Here is a 12,896-nt window from a genome sequence, read left to right as displayed (position 1 = left end):
TGAAGGTTCACTTTCCAACAGGACAAAGACCCTAAGCACACAACCAAGACAACGCATGAGTGGCTTCGGGATAAGTCTCAATGTCCTTGAGTGGCCAAGCCAGAGCCCAGAATTGAACCCGAATGGAACATCTATGGACAGACCTGAAAATAGCTGTGCAGCGACACTTCCCATCCCACCTGACAGAGCTTGAGAGGATCTGCAGAGAATAATGGGAGAAACTCCCCAAATACAGGTGTGCCATTTTTATAAATGTGGGAATTTCTACAAACCTGTTTTTGCTTTGTCATGATGGGGTATTGTGTGTAGATTGATGAGGGGAAAAAACAATTTAATACATTTTTGAATAAGGCTGTAACTTAACAAAATGTGGAAAAAGTTGAGTGGTCTGAATACTTTCGAATGCACATTAAGTCAATAAGTCATCGTCTTACTTGTCTTTTCCTATGAGATGACGTGCAAATAATTTTTAGCCTACATTTCTTGACCACCATCCAACATGGACATGTTTATTAGTCAGAAACACCTGCTGATAAGTTCTTCCTATTTGCGAGTCGTCTGAGAGCCAAACAGCTTTTCTCTGTACACTTGGGTTTCCACGAGATAAAACAGCCACAAAGTGCAAATTGGCTATATTGTACAAATTCATGAAAACAAAAATTTGCTTTTTGGTCTTAATTTAGGGTTAGGCTAAGGTTAGCAGTGTAGTTATGGTGAGAGTTAGGTTTCAAATCTGATATTAGGTAAAGGTAGTTAACTAGATGTGTTAACTAGTGACGCCGCGACACTTGGCCGCCTTACCATGGAGCAAATAAAAATGTTGCCCAAACAAATTTTTTCGCACCTCCCCTTTTTTTTTACCAGCAAATTATCGTAATCCATTGGGTAATTTGTTAAATGGAAATATTTTTTTTTAGCCAGTCTGCATAAAAAAAGACAATTTTAGAAATGTCGAATTGCATCAAATGATTGCATTTTAGAACCCCGCTCCCCCCGTCGCCACAAGAGGAATGGTTTTGAGCAATAATGTTTTAGGCCAATTCATTTTGCATGGCCAGGTGTGCAGGGGTTTGCTTATTTTCTACCATTTCATTGATCCGAAAGAGACATCTCAACCCACCCGGGGAACCTGGCCATACAAAACTAACTCGCCCATTGCTTGCATACACCCTCCAAAACGTTCAATATTTAGGCTATCCGTATTACCGGAGCTTATATTCATTCTATTTCTATTGCGGAGTTGCAGTCGCAATTTAGATAATGCATTGATATACTGTATAGCTAGCGTGCGGAAATGATAACGGAGAGAACAAAGAATGTACAGTGCCTTGCGAAAGTATTCGGCCCCCTTGAACTTTGCGACCTTTTGCCACATTTCAGGCTTCAAACATAAATATATAAAACTGTATTTTTTTGTGAAGAATCAACAACAAGTGGGACACAATCATGAAGTGGAACGACATTTATTGGATATTTCAAACTTTTTTAACAAATCAAAAACTGGAAAATCGGGCGTGCAAAATTATTCATCCCCCTTAAGTTAATACTTTGTAGCGCCACCTTTTGCTGCGATTACAGCTGTAAGTCGCTTGGGGTATGTCTATCAGTTTTGCACATCGAGAGACTGAAATTTTTCCCATTCCTCTTGCAAAACAGCTTGAGCTCAGTGAGGTTGGATGGAGAGCATTTGTGAACAGCAGTTTTCAGTTCTTTCCACAGATTCTCGATTGGATTCAGGTCTGGACTTTGACTTGGCCATTCTAACACCTGGATATGTTTATTTTTGAACCATTCCATTGTAGATTTTGCTTTATGTTTTGGATCATTGTCTTGTTGGAAGACAAATCTCCGTCCTAGTCTCAGGTCTTTTGCAGACTCCATCAGGTTTTTTTCCAGAATGGTCCTGTATTTGGCTCCATCCATCTTCCCATCAATTTTAACCATCTTCCCTGTCCCTGCTGAAGAAAAGCAGGCCCAAACCATGATGCTGCCACCACCATGTTTGACAGTGGGGATGGTGTGTTCAGGGTGATGCGCTGTGTTGCTTTTGTTGCCAAACATAACGTTTTGCATTGTTGCCAAAAAGTTCAATTTTGGTTTCATCTGACCAGAGCACCTTCTTCCACATGTTTGGTGTGTCTCCCAGGTGGCTTGTGGCAAACTTTAAACAACACTTTTTATGGATATCTTTAAGAAATGGCTTTATTCTTGCCACTCTTCCATAAAGTCCAGATTTGTGCAATATACGACTGATTGTTGTCCTATGGACAGAGTCTCCCACCTCAGCTGTAGATCTCTGCAGTTCATCCAGAGTGATCATGGACCTCTTGGCTGCATCTCTGATCAGTCTTCTCCTTGTATGAGCTGAAAGTTTAGAGGGACGGCCAGGTCTTGGTAGATTTGCAGTGGTCTGATACTCCTTCCATTTCAATATTATCGCTTGCACAGTGCTCCTTGGGATGTTTAAAGCTTGGGAAATATTTTTGTATCCAAATCCGGCTTTAAACTTCTTCACAACAGTATCTCGGACCTGCCTGGTGTGTTCCTTGTTCTTCATGATGCTCTCTGCGCTTTTAACGGACCTCTGAGACTATCACAGTGCAGGTGCATTTATACGGAGACTTGATTACACACAGGTGGATTGTATTTATCATCATTAGTCATTTAGGTCAACATTGGATCATTCAGAGATCCTCACTGAACTTCTGGAGAGAGTTTGCTGCACTAAAAGTAAAGGGGCTGAATAATTTTGCACGCCCAATTTTTCAGTTTTTGATTTGTTAAAAAAGTTTGAAATATCCAATAAATGTCGTTCCACTTCATGATTGTGTCCCACTTGTTGTTGATTCTTCACAAAAAAATACAGTTTTATATCTTTATGTTTGAAGCCTGAAATGTGGCAAAACGTCGCAAAGTTCAAGGGGGCCGAATACTTTCGCAAGGCACTGTAGCTATTTGATCATGTCTGTGTGCGTTTCCAAATAGGAATGACGTCTGGAATCCGACACGGTTTCACTGGAATTATCAAACGGCAAAAGTCAGACAAAACATCAACCCGGAAACATGTCAACGGCTCGTTTAGGCACGTTTTAGCTGAGACTCATCTCTTGGCAGGTATTTATATTTCTGAAATAATTATTTTCACCTGACTTACAGTAATGCCTGTCTTAACTGTCTTCACATAAACTTTCATTGGCTAGCTACGGTTAGCATGCTAGCTAGTTACACTGAGAGCGGTGCGTCAGTGCCCTATTTGTGATTTCTCTGCTACACGTGGAAATCACCACAACGTTCCCACCCCAAAGTCCTGAATATGTATTCGCAGCCTGCATCAGTCTTCGAGGTGGAACCGTAACAAGAATTTCCGCTCTAAGTCAAGGATTGCTTGAAAACAGTGGTGTGCAGAACGGTATCTCGGAACCCACAACTTGTCGGTTTTTGTCACAGATGGGCTATTGTAGCAGACGATCACCTCGGGATCCATTTCTATTAGCTAAAAACAAGAAGAAGTGGCTTCAGTGGCCACCGAGATCATCAAGACTGGACAATTGAGGAGTGGAAGAACATTGCCTGGTCCGGACATTGCGTCATGCAGAGTCAGGATTTGGCCTATGCAGCATGAGTTCATGGCCCCATTCTTCCTGGTGTCAATGGTACAGGCTGGTGGTGTATTGGTGTGTGGATTGTTTTCCTGGAACACCTTGGGTCCATTGATACCAATTGAGCAATGTTTCCATGCCCCTAGGAATTCAAGCTGTTTTGGAGGCAAAGGGGGGGATCCAAACCGGTACTAGATGAGTGTACCTAATAAAATGACCACTGAGTCTATAGCCTAACATTGAATTTCACCCCATCTCATAATCAAGTGGTTTGGACAGTTTGTACGTTTTGATGGACTCTTCTTCTCCCGATTTCGACCATGTCTAACCGATGTGAAATGGCTAGCTAGTTAGCGGTGTGGGCGCTAATAACGTTTCAACCGGTGACGTCACTCACTCTGAGACCTTGAAGTAGTGGTTCCCCTTGCTCTGCAAGGGCCGCGGCTCTTGTGCCGCGATGGGTAACAATGCTTCGTGGGTGTTAGTTGTTGATGTGTGCAGAGGGTCCCTGGTTCGAGCCCCCGGGTCGGGGCGATGGATGAAAGCTATCCTGTTACATTGATGCTGTTGACCCGGATCATTGGTTGCTGCGGAAAAGGAGGAGGTCAAAAGGGGGGTGAGTGTAACCGATGTGAAATGGCTAGGTGGTGAGCGCTTCAATCGGTGAGGTCACTCGCTCTGAGACCTTGAAGTAGTGGTTCCCCTTGCTCTGCAAGGGCCGCGGCTCTTGTGCCGCGATGGGTAACAATGCTTCGTGGGTGTCAGTTGTCGATGTGTGCAGAGGGTCCCTGGTTTGAGCCTGGGTCGGGGCGACGGTTGAAAGTTAAACTGTTACACATGCAGTGCGGGTAGCAAAAGTGATTGTTGTCCTCATGAAATTATCAACATGACCCTTTATATAAAATAAATTACCATATACACTGATTGATTATTTCAAGCAAAACTATTACTGATGGTGAACCTGAACAATCAAAATAAAATCGAATCTAGGCTAAACCCCGATCACCATGTATCCTACCTATAGCTAGATGAGAGTTGTGTCTCCGGCGGTAGCTTAGGACATTTTATTCTGGTAAAACATCTTTTCACACCTTTTCAACAGCGCAATTTGATAAAAAAATTACCTGGCAAATTACATTGGTTCTCACTCAAATAATAAAGCCTAATATTGTGCAAGCCATTTCACAAACATGTGAATGATGGTGACGCGCAGATTTGCCAGATCAGGAATAGAGATACCTCTCGTTAGTCAGCATGCACAGTTGTACTGGAATGAGCTGCAACAAACACTCAAACGGGACAGTTTTATCTCAGTCTCTTCATTCAAAGACTCATTCAAATACTTACTGACAGTTCTGGATCCTTTGCTTGATGTATTGTTGTCTCTACCTTCTTGCCCTGTTGTCTGTGCCCAATAATGTCTGTACCCTTTTTTGTGCTGCTACCTTGTCATGTTGTGTTGCTGCCATGCTGTGTTTTCATGTGTTGCTGCCATGCTATGTTGTCGTCTTAGGTCTCTCTATGTTGTGTTGTCTCTCTGGTCGTGATGTGTGTTTTGTCCTATTTTTATTTTATTTATTCATATTTTTAATCCCAGCCCCCGTCCCCGCAAGGAGGTCTTTTGCCTTTTGGTAGGCCGTCATTGTGAATAAGAATTTTGTTCTTAACTGACATGCCTAGTTAAATAAAGGTTAAATAACTAAATAAATGATGCACTCATATCTTAAACATTTGAACCGGGGACCGATACATATCGGTGAATCGTTACATTCCTATTGACCAAGTTTCACCCCCGTCCAGGCCTCAACCCGGGTTCCAGCGGCCAACAACCTTTTAGCTTACCAAGGGATCCAAAACCTCTTGACGAAGTTGATAGGCGTTGGGTTAAAGTTGCTACACTATCCCTCTTCTACCCTTCTCCATATCAAGTTCCTAATGCCTGGGCACACTTTCGATGACCTGACACCAATTAGCAAAATCATGTGTTGCATTGACCTGGTCTCAGACTTGGGTCATGGGATTGTCATCCCAACCCTTTGTAGCCGTTAAGCCGGGGGGGGGGACACTCTGAACCTCTTGATGGTAAACAGTAGCTAGGTGTTGGGTTAAGGTAGCTTCTAGCTATATTCTATTGCATGGCCCTACACACCATTTGGCTCACAGTGAAATAAGAGCACATCCGCATAATCTAACACTCGTAGAGGTGAAGTTTTAGGCCTATGCATTCCATTTGAGCCCGACTTCACTCAAATCATTGTCAAGACTTTTGGTTATCCGTTATCTCTTTGATCACAAATGTTATATTTTCCACAGATACACAGAATATTAACTGTCATGTTTCCTCCCTGGCTTTTTCAGGGAGTTGAACTCAACCTAATACTTCTTATCAGCATAGGCATTTCTTTGTTTAACCTGCACAGATAGGACAACCAATAATTGGAAGTAGATTGAATGACATCAAAGCAATTTAGTGGACAAACTGCTTTATGCTTCATTGTCGCAGTAATGCTTTTACGTGGCATAAACAAGATCAATTTGAAGTATAACAATCTGACTTTTCAGACTAGAAATCCATTTTCCTTTTTCCCTCCCGACCTCGATTCTTCGAAATTAGATTGAAATTACATATGAGCTGCTCATCTGATATTCATTCCATTCTTATATAGCCCTGCTTCCCAAAGTTGACTAAGGCCACATTATTTAGGCATTAAGGTAGTGTGATAAGGGAATTAGGCTGGTCATTAATCGTTTACACGTCAAACGCAGCGGAGCAGCTCGGGGTGGTGATTTAGCGAGGCAAAGCCACATAGCCCCTGTTAATCCACCTCTCACACGTTTTAATTGGAAGAGGCTTCCCTGGATAGGACATTTATGAATGGGTTTAAGGCCATTTCTCCCTTAAAGCCATCATTTATTTCATATTCTTAATACCAGCTTGAACATTTTATCCATATAGAGAAGCATTCGTGTTTTGAAGTTGAATCGTCTCTCCCTGCCATTTTGTCTTTTTGAAGCTGCTGTTGTTTGTAATTGTGTATCTTGGGATATCCAGGGATCCAGAAGTTACTGAAGTTACTGATAACTACGCACTCTGAAGACTGTATGCAGTCATGTTGGTAAACTGGTAGTACTACCGGCATGATCCCCCAATGTCTGGATTATTTTGGAAGGGATGTCACTGACAGAAGACACATCTACGCGGCCCATGAAGTAGGCTGTGCTGTAGTATACAAGTCAGCTCAAGGAGGGGTGTGTATGACAATACCTCGTGTTGCTCAGTACTATTTTGTGTCCATACAATGGACATGTCTTATCACAGCCTTGTCTTTAACATGGTCTGTGCTGAAGTAAGTTTTAAGTTCCTCGGCGTACACATCACAGACAAACTGAATTGGTCCACCCACACAGACAGCATCGTGAAGAAGGCGCAGCAGCGCCTCTTCAACCTCAGGAGGCTGAAGAAATTCGGCTTGTCACCAAAAGCACTCACAAACTTCTACAGATGCACAATCGAGAGCATCCTGTCGGGCTGTATCACCGCCTGGTACGGCAAGGCTCTCCAGAGGGTAGTGAGGTCTGCACAACGCATCACCGGGGGCAAACTACCTGCCCTCCAGGACACCTACACCAGCCGATGTCACAGGAAGGCCATAAAGATCATCAAGGACAACAACCACCCGAGCCACTGCCTGTTCACCCCGCTATCATCCAGAAGGCGAGGTCAGTACAGGTGCATCAAAGCTGGGACCGAGAGACTGAAAAACAGCTTCTATCTCAAGGCCATCAGACTGTTAAACAGCCACCACTAACATTGAGTGGCTGCTGCCAACACACTGACTCAACTCCAGCCACTTTAATAATGGGAATTGATGGGAAATGATGTAAAATATATCACTAGCCACTTTAAACAATGCTACCTAATATAATGTTTACATACCCTACATTATTCATCTCATATGTATATGTATATACTGTACTCTATATCATCTACTGCATCTTTATGTAATACATGTATCACTAGCCACTTTAACTATGCCACTTTGTTTACATACTCATCTCATATGTATATACTGCACTCAATACCATCTACTGTATCTTGCCTATGCCGCTCTGTACCATCACTCACTCATATATCTTTATGTACATATTCTTTATTCCCTTACACTTGTGTCTATAAGGTAGTAGTTTTGGAATTGTTAGCTAGATTACTTGTTGGTTATTACTGCATTGTCGGAACTAGAAGCACAAGCATTTCGCTACACTCGCATTAACATCTGCTAACCATGTGTATGTGACAAATAAATTTGATTTGATTTGATAATGAGGCCCCATATTTGGAGGTCCACTTGAATCTCTATGATGACCCAAACATGAGTGGCAACAGAAAGCGTTACTATTGTCTTAACCCTCCTAGTGGCCCTGAGGTTCTGCTACTGCTGCTACTGCTGCGGTATAATGCAGCATGAATATTCTGCCTGCAAACCTTCCAAAGGTCACAGTATTAATCCTTTGAATAAACCTTGTGTTAAACAGAGGCTGTGCTCAGGACAGACTTTTAAAGGAAAGACAATGGTTTGGGGGGGATGGTATCGGACACTAAATCTTCTTTTAATATGGGTTTTAAGGAAACATGGATTGGCTTGTGTGACTGCATTAAACAAAGAACACATGAGGGTTTTTTTTTCTGTTGTGTAGGCTCATGTCTCTTTCCTTTTTTTCTAGCTTTGTATTTTTTATTCTGGCAGCACATTTTTTTAACATTTCTTCTGGCTTGTGATGTGAAAGGATTTGGCACTAAGACGCAAGAAGGAGGGGGAGAAAAAAATCCTGAAAAGTGGATCAAAAAAAGTAAATGAAAAATAATGTCATATTACTGAAAATATGAGAGGCTAATTTGTGCCGACTTTTTGCTAATTTTGTTCTCGCCACAGAAAGAGGAGCCGTCACCTGCTCGGCGCCACAGCGCTGACAGTGCCAGTGATCCATGAAATAAGCTGCCGCTGGCTTTGTTCAGATAAGAATGAACAAATCTGCACAATGTACTGCTCTCGGAATCTCATTTTCATACTTGCATGCAGGCTAAAAGAAATAAGCTGTTTGCAGGCTTGATTAATCAGACATTTGAGGGCTTTTTTGTCTCTTTGATCTGTTCTGTCGCCTAGGTAACTTGGTTGACATTAATGTTGAGCCCCAGTAAAGACAATCAGGGATTGTAGACTGAACTGATAAAAAATTAAAGACCTTTAACGCTTTAAATATAGTAACTGCTCAGTGGCTTCATTTGAAAGAGAATAGGGGGGAATGTGAGGGTTTTAATTTTGGTTTTGGAAGAGGGTTTTAATTTTGGTTTTGGAAGAATGTTTAGGAAGGCGTGGTTTCAAGACCTTTGCATTTCAAATGATCCACACTGGAGAGCAGGTTAATGTGGGTAATCCTTGTGTTGTAAAGAGTATACATCTCTGGGTGTAAACTTCAAAAGGAGCCATTTAGCATCCTCCAATTTCATTGTATTTTCTCTCAAAACTATGCCTTTTACCCAATTACTTTATTTTTGGAAAATGTGTGAACACAGGAGCCTTTCTGAGATTTGTCAATAATTTAATAAACCTTCAGATGTACAATCCCAGCGTGTGCCACAGCCAAGCGAATGCATTTAGCACCTACACCATTTAAACATGGTGCTCAAAACGCCCTGATGAGAATTATCTGCTGGCAAATCTACTCCCGACATAATGATCACCCATTGTAACTTTCCCTTTCTCCAGCATTCCGACTAGAAAACATAATTTATTGGCTATAAAACCTATAAAAAATGGCAAGGAATTAGAAAACTGTCATAGTATGTTAGCTTCAGGTTATGCAGACGCTTTACAAATCTTCCAAGTGACTGTATAGATTAATGCCTCGAGGGCCCAGCCAGAGCCCAGTACTTGCAGCCAGCTGAAGCCCTTATCTTAAATCCAAGCAAAGTACCATTAATCTTTTTGAAAGACCTTTATGGCTTTTAATGTATCCCAAATTAGAACATTTTACACCCTTGGTTCCTGAAATATGGTGATAAAAAGCCTTTAGAGTTACATTTGTCCTGGCTGCTGCTCTGACCTGCTTAATCCCAGCATGCATTAGGAGATATTTTAGTTTTAGTCTTTCTAATAAAGTTTATCCCACTTAATTATAATTGAAAGAAAAAAAATCACTAGCAGTTTTTTTTTTTTTTCCCCCAGTTAAGAAATGGCGGCACATTCCTTCATTACCTTAAGACTTTTTTTCTTTCCCCTGATTGTACTCTATGCATTTTTAGAAAGGGTGATTTGTTCCAAGTGTTTATCAAACTTTTCCTTCGGTCGAATAATAAACCTATCTCGGGAGTGACAGGATTTCTCCTTTTGTTTCTCGTGCTTCTGTGCGACTGGGGTTATTGGGATTATTCTGCTCGACAATACATGCACTTCCTCCCTGGGATTTGAACAAAATGTGTTTGCCACTTTCAGTCACAGTCATTCCTTTAACTTTTCATTTAAAGAACTGCGCACGGTCTCCTTTAGTGTTCATTAAAACGATTTAGGAAAGGTCATGATATTATTTTTGCACGTTCGTGGTAAATAGTTGACTGTCTTATTACTGTTAAGCAGTTGTCTGTGTGTATGTACCATGTTTTATTTTTCTTCACTAACCCAGGGATCTTTATGCCATCATGACTGTCATTGCATCATGGTCGGGGTGAGACAAAACGGGGACCGGAGGCACTCATGGGATGCCACCCTGACACATCAGTTGGAAGAGCTCTGCTTGCCAGAGAGACTGATTTACATCCTCTAATGGGCCTTGTCTTTGTCTCCCTCTCAATAGCTGGCCGTGAAAATCGCTCAAGCCGCCGATTGCCGTGACTTTGTGCAAAGCAAACAGGAAGCGGAGGCTTCTCGGGCAGCCCAGAAAAGGAAGACGCAAATCGCTTGGGGGTGTGTTGTCTTTTTGCTCTCCTCCCCACAATTATCTCCTTAATTTACATGACATCACAGTTTGTTAGTGACATACATTTTATTATGCATATTTGCCTCGCTTGCCAGCTTCTTTCCCACTTATTTCATGCACAGGTATGCGTACATGTTAATTTTCGCCTATACAGAGAAAGCGTGTTCTGTAGCCGTCTCGTAAAATTAGATAGACGCCATTTTGAACTGTCACAGTGGATGTCATGGTTAGAATATGTGCAAAATGTGTTATGTCAATGTTTAAGAACTACACTTAACTTACTGTCATTTCAAGCTCTCCAGAACTTGGAAATATGTGTATTTCATTCAGAAATTAATTGTATTTTCTGTAAAAGAGAATATATTTTGCAGGATTTTTATTCCAAGTACTCAAAATAGGTTTTTGCTAAATCAGTATTTTAATATTGTTTCAGGTTTGAAGCCAAGCAAAGATGGGAAACCAAAAGCAACATGGGATATATGTGACATAAACCCAGAAGAGAAAGAAAATTACATTTTTGTAAAGATTTGTGTAACTTCTCAGTTAATTTAATAAAGTTAGTTAGAAAAGATGTTTGTACCTGTACAATTTTGAGAGGAAATGTCAGGATACTGTACAAAACAATAACAATAAAAAAACAAAGCCTGTATAAGATGAGAATTATGGACTGTTCAAATGAATTCTCTGAGCACTCCATGGTGGCTGCTGTGTGTGCGCTATTTTCCATTTACATTTCTGTGATTTGAGCATTTCTGGGCCTTTTTCCTTCCAATTAAATCTGGTGTACATTACTGGATGATGCGTTTATTTATTGCTGTAAAGTGGGTTAATCATGAAGGCGCTCCTTTCTTCTGAGGAGGTAGAGAAAGAAGAGATTAGGGTCCTAATGCAATGTACAGGATAATGTGCGATAGGATTTGCCAGTGCAAAATGAAATTTGGCTGCTGTAAACTGTTCTGAGCAGTCATAAACTGTAAATTGTGTCAACAGAGAGGGTATGAGACATGAAACGGAGGCTTTGGTGTTGGCCTTCACCCATGCTGAGAAAGATGCCATTGTTCCTCGGCTTAAACAAGAAGCACAGGATATTTCTGAGAAGCCTACTCTATGGCTGTAAAGAGTCTGAGCGATGATTAACAATGTTGTTGTGCACCCAGTAGATTTGATGCCAGTCTTTTATAGTTTCTTTGCACCCTGATCATATTTTGATCTGCAATGACCTCTCCTAACTGATCCAACCCAAGCCCCCCCCCCCCCCCCCCATGCCGATTGCGATAATTATTATTGTAATTTCAAATTTCATGCGGAAAAATAGCAAGTCTGTTAATTGCCGTTATTCATAACCTTACATTATTTTGTTAACAATGCAAAATGATTGCTTTGCTCCAAGGCAATCTGGATTTATTCACCTCAGATGTTTGCTGTTCACCCATTTGTGCACCCACTCCACGCTGGAGTGCATGCTGTATCCTATTCTCACAGTCCTGCTGTATAGGCTGAATCAGTCACTCACTGCACGACTAAATGGGCAGAACATCCTCATAAAACGTTTACTTGACCGAGGCAACTTAAAACTTTAAGCATCTGAAAAAGTTGAGAACTACAATGGATTCCACAGACGAGAACCAGCTGTTTTTCAATTTCTGAGTAACATTTAAGAACCTTACTGTGATTCTTGTTCAATAAAAAGTGTCTAAAAGAAACAAAAATGGCTTCATAGCAAAGTCTCAAGCAACAATTTAGCTTAGACTGTCTGGGAGTGGTCTGAAAACAAACTGTTATTGGTAGAGAGGTTTGGAACTCTTACGGTATATTAACTAATTCACCGCCTGGTGATGCCAGGCCACAACTCCATCCCTCAAAACAAGCTGACATCTCAGGTGATCTTTTCAATCAGCTCTTACACTAAAAGGGCATAATCTTTTCACAATTTCACAGTATTATTCCAACCTCATAGTGTGGAAATATGTATGAAACACAGGACATGCGTGTTTTTGACTGTACTGGGCCTTTTTAGTGTAGTGTCATTATCATTGGCAATAGTTTTCAGAATCACTTTTACATGATACTGTTGTTTATTTGATGGGTGGACATTTTGCTGTGGGAAAAAAAAAGACATTTGCTCTACAGTATATGTTTTCATTGAGTTTCTGAGACCATAGAGATGACGATTGTCTGAATGAGCGAAGACTTAATAATCATTTCCACGCTGGAGCCTTACAGTATAGGACTCTGTGTGTGCGAGAGGCAGTCAGATATGAAGATGAGCTAATTCATCTATTTAACAGTCCTTCAGTGAGAAAGAGTTTAACAATGTTAATCACC

The 12,896-nt window shown here is 41.2% G+C and overlaps 1 protein-coding gene across 1 annotated transcript in view; it reads left to right on the top strand.

The window, feature by feature from the left end:
• LOC115135299 (protein FAM204A-like) overlaps positions 1 to 11,362 on the top strand; it is a 35,664-nt gene extending 24,302 nt beyond the window's left edge. The window contains exons 6-7 of the mRNA XM_029669838.2: positions 10,449 to 10,558; positions 11,005 to 11,362. Of these exons, the coding sequence (XP_029525698.2) occupies positions 10,449 to 10,558; positions 11,005 to 11,056 (162 nt within the window). The 3' untranslated portion in view covers positions 11,057 to 11,362. The remainder of the gene's footprint in view (positions 1 to 10,448; positions 10,559 to 11,004) is intronic.
• The last annotated feature ends 1,534 nt before the right edge of the window (positions 11,363 to 12,896 follow it).

The sequence above is a fragment of the Oncorhynchus nerka genome, linkage group LG10 (genome assembly GCF_034236695.1).
Source record: "Oncorhynchus nerka isolate Pitt River linkage group LG10, Oner_Uvic_2.0, whole genome shotgun sequence".
Taxonomy (NCBI): Eukaryota; Metazoa; Chordata; class Actinopteri; order Salmoniformes; family Salmonidae; genus Oncorhynchus; species Oncorhynchus nerka.
This window is presented reverse-complemented; position numbering and strand designations above follow the sequence as displayed.